This window comes from Phaseolus vulgaris, chromosome 4 (genome assembly GCF_000499845.2).
Source record: "Phaseolus vulgaris cultivar G19833 chromosome 4, P. vulgaris v2.0, whole genome shotgun sequence".
Lineage (NCBI taxonomy): Eukaryota > Viridiplantae > Streptophyta > Magnoliopsida > Fabales > Fabaceae > Phaseolus > Phaseolus vulgaris.
The window spans coordinates 27401841-27403635 of NC_023756.2; the positions used below are offsets into that span (position 1 = coordinate 27401841).

Below are 1795 nucleotides of genomic sequence, written 5' to 3' on the forward strand. Positions count from 1 at the left end.
TTTTATTTCCTGCACCATTTGTTTGTATCATTCGCACCCGTACTCGTATATTTTACTTTTGCCTTCGCGCTTACTTGTATATTTTTGCACTGTGCAGATCTCATGTTGGGCAAAGGCAAATTGGCTGAACTGAGGGCGCTCGCCCGAACTCACAAATTGGCGTCGGGTTCTCAAACCGTGCCAAACTCGGTGGTGGAGATCGCCGCTGCCCAGGGCAAATCGCCCCCTCAAGGCCCAGCTCCTCCAGAGGCTGCCCGCCCCTCAACGAAAGAAGCTCGTCTTAAAGAAACCAAAGAGGAAAACTCCTCAAGTGGTTCAAGAAGACGAGGATGAGGACGATGAGGCGACTGAGGACGACCTCATTACCAAAAGGAGAAGGGTGGCACCTTCTTCACCACCTGCTCTCCCAACACCAACACCGCCCTCTCCCCCAACTCCAACACCGCCAATCCAAGCAGTACCCTTGGCAGCTGCACTTCCTGCGGTTGAAGGCAACGAGCCCAACTTCATGGAGAACCCTCCGAGCGCCTCCACGCCATTCGTATCTGCTGGAGAGGGTCCTCCTTCAACTGCCTCAATCCCTAAAGCTGCACCAGGTGGGGATGAAGGCGCTCATAACTCGCCAATACTCATTACCGAGTCCCCCACATCACCACCATGCTAGGAAGCCCAACCTCATCAACCAATTCAAGAGGGTGGTGGTGAGAGTCAGCACCGGGCTCCTTCAGCACCTCCACCAACAGCGGCTGCAAGCCTTCCCCTCGCGGTCAAAGGAATCTGGGGGGCCTTCACGGCTAAGCTCAAAATGATGGCAGAGGACCTCCCCTCTATCATAACCAAAGCTGTGGAGAGCTCCAACAAAAAACTTCAGGATAATATCTCCACACTCGAAGAGGAGAATCGCCTGATAAGAATCGAGGCGGAGAAGCTATCTTGTAACCTGATGATGGCGGAGATCGACCACTCAAGGGTGGAGGATGCCATGAGTGCCGAGCTGAGGGTCGCACGCAAGGAGACCTCCGATCTACGCCAGAAACTGCACCTCCTAGCTCAAGAGAAGATCGAGCTGGAGAGTAAGCTGGTTCCCTACCGGCTCAAGGTGGCTGACTTGGAGGCATCAATAAAAGCAGATGCAGCCAAGGTAGAGAACCTTGAGAAAAGGTCGGTTGATCGGGAGGTTCTCCTTGGAAAGGTCGAAAAGGAGAGGGACGACGCCGTGGCTGAGCTCGTCGAAGCTAGAGAGGAGAACAAAAGAACTGTTGCAGAGCTGGCCCAGGCGCGGGAGGAAAGCAAAAAGGTTGCTGAAGACCTCGTTCAAGCTCATGGGAAAACTGAAGAACTGAAGAAACGAGCTGACGAGCTGGAGCAGCAAACCGGGGGGCTCAAACAACAAAACGAAGAGCTTGAACTAAGCTCCGCCCAAGTCCTCGCCGCTGGGTTCGACGACGCCCTGGAGCAAGTCGCCTGCCAGTACCCCGAGCTCGACCTCTCCATGGTATCAATATGCAATGAAGTGGTGGATGGGAAGATCGTTCCTTCTGAAGATTAGTCGTCTCCCTCCATTACTTATTCACTCGGACCCCATGCTTGTTTCCTTTTGTACAAACTTTACCTGTAATAACTTTTCTTTTCTTCTTATGTATTTCGAACTGATACCACTTTTATTATAAATTTTTTTGCTTCTACATATGGTCTCTCTGTTTGCTTTGCTTCTCCTTGTAAAAGCTGCTTAAACGAATTTAACTTAGCGATTCTGCGGGCGCAACTGTTTACTTACTGCTTCGAACTCGATCAA

The 1795-nt window shown here is 51.6% G+C and overlaps 1 protein-coding gene across 1 annotated transcript; it reads left to right on the forward strand.

Moving 5' to 3' along the window:
• The first annotated feature begins 808 nt into the window (after nt 1-808).
• On the forward strand, nt 809-1549 carry LOC137838578 (filament-like plant protein 1). The gene is made up of 2 exons (XM_068647822.1): nt 809-1099; nt 1193-1549. Exons 1-2 carry the CDS (start codon nt 809-811, stop codon nt 1547-1549), a joined length of 648 nt encoding a protein of 215 aa, XP_068503923.1.
• The last annotated feature ends 246 nt before the right edge of the window (nt 1550-1795 follow it).

Coding starts and splice junctions, on each gene's coding strand:
- LOC137838578 (XM_068647822.1), top strand. CDS start 809: ATGGCAGAGGACCTCCCCTCTATCATAACCAAAGCTGTGGAGAGCTCC. Junction 1,100..1,192: donor TGGTTCCCTACCGGCTCAAG/GTGGCTGACTTG, acceptor CTCCTTGGAAAG/GTCGAAAAGGAGAGGGACGA.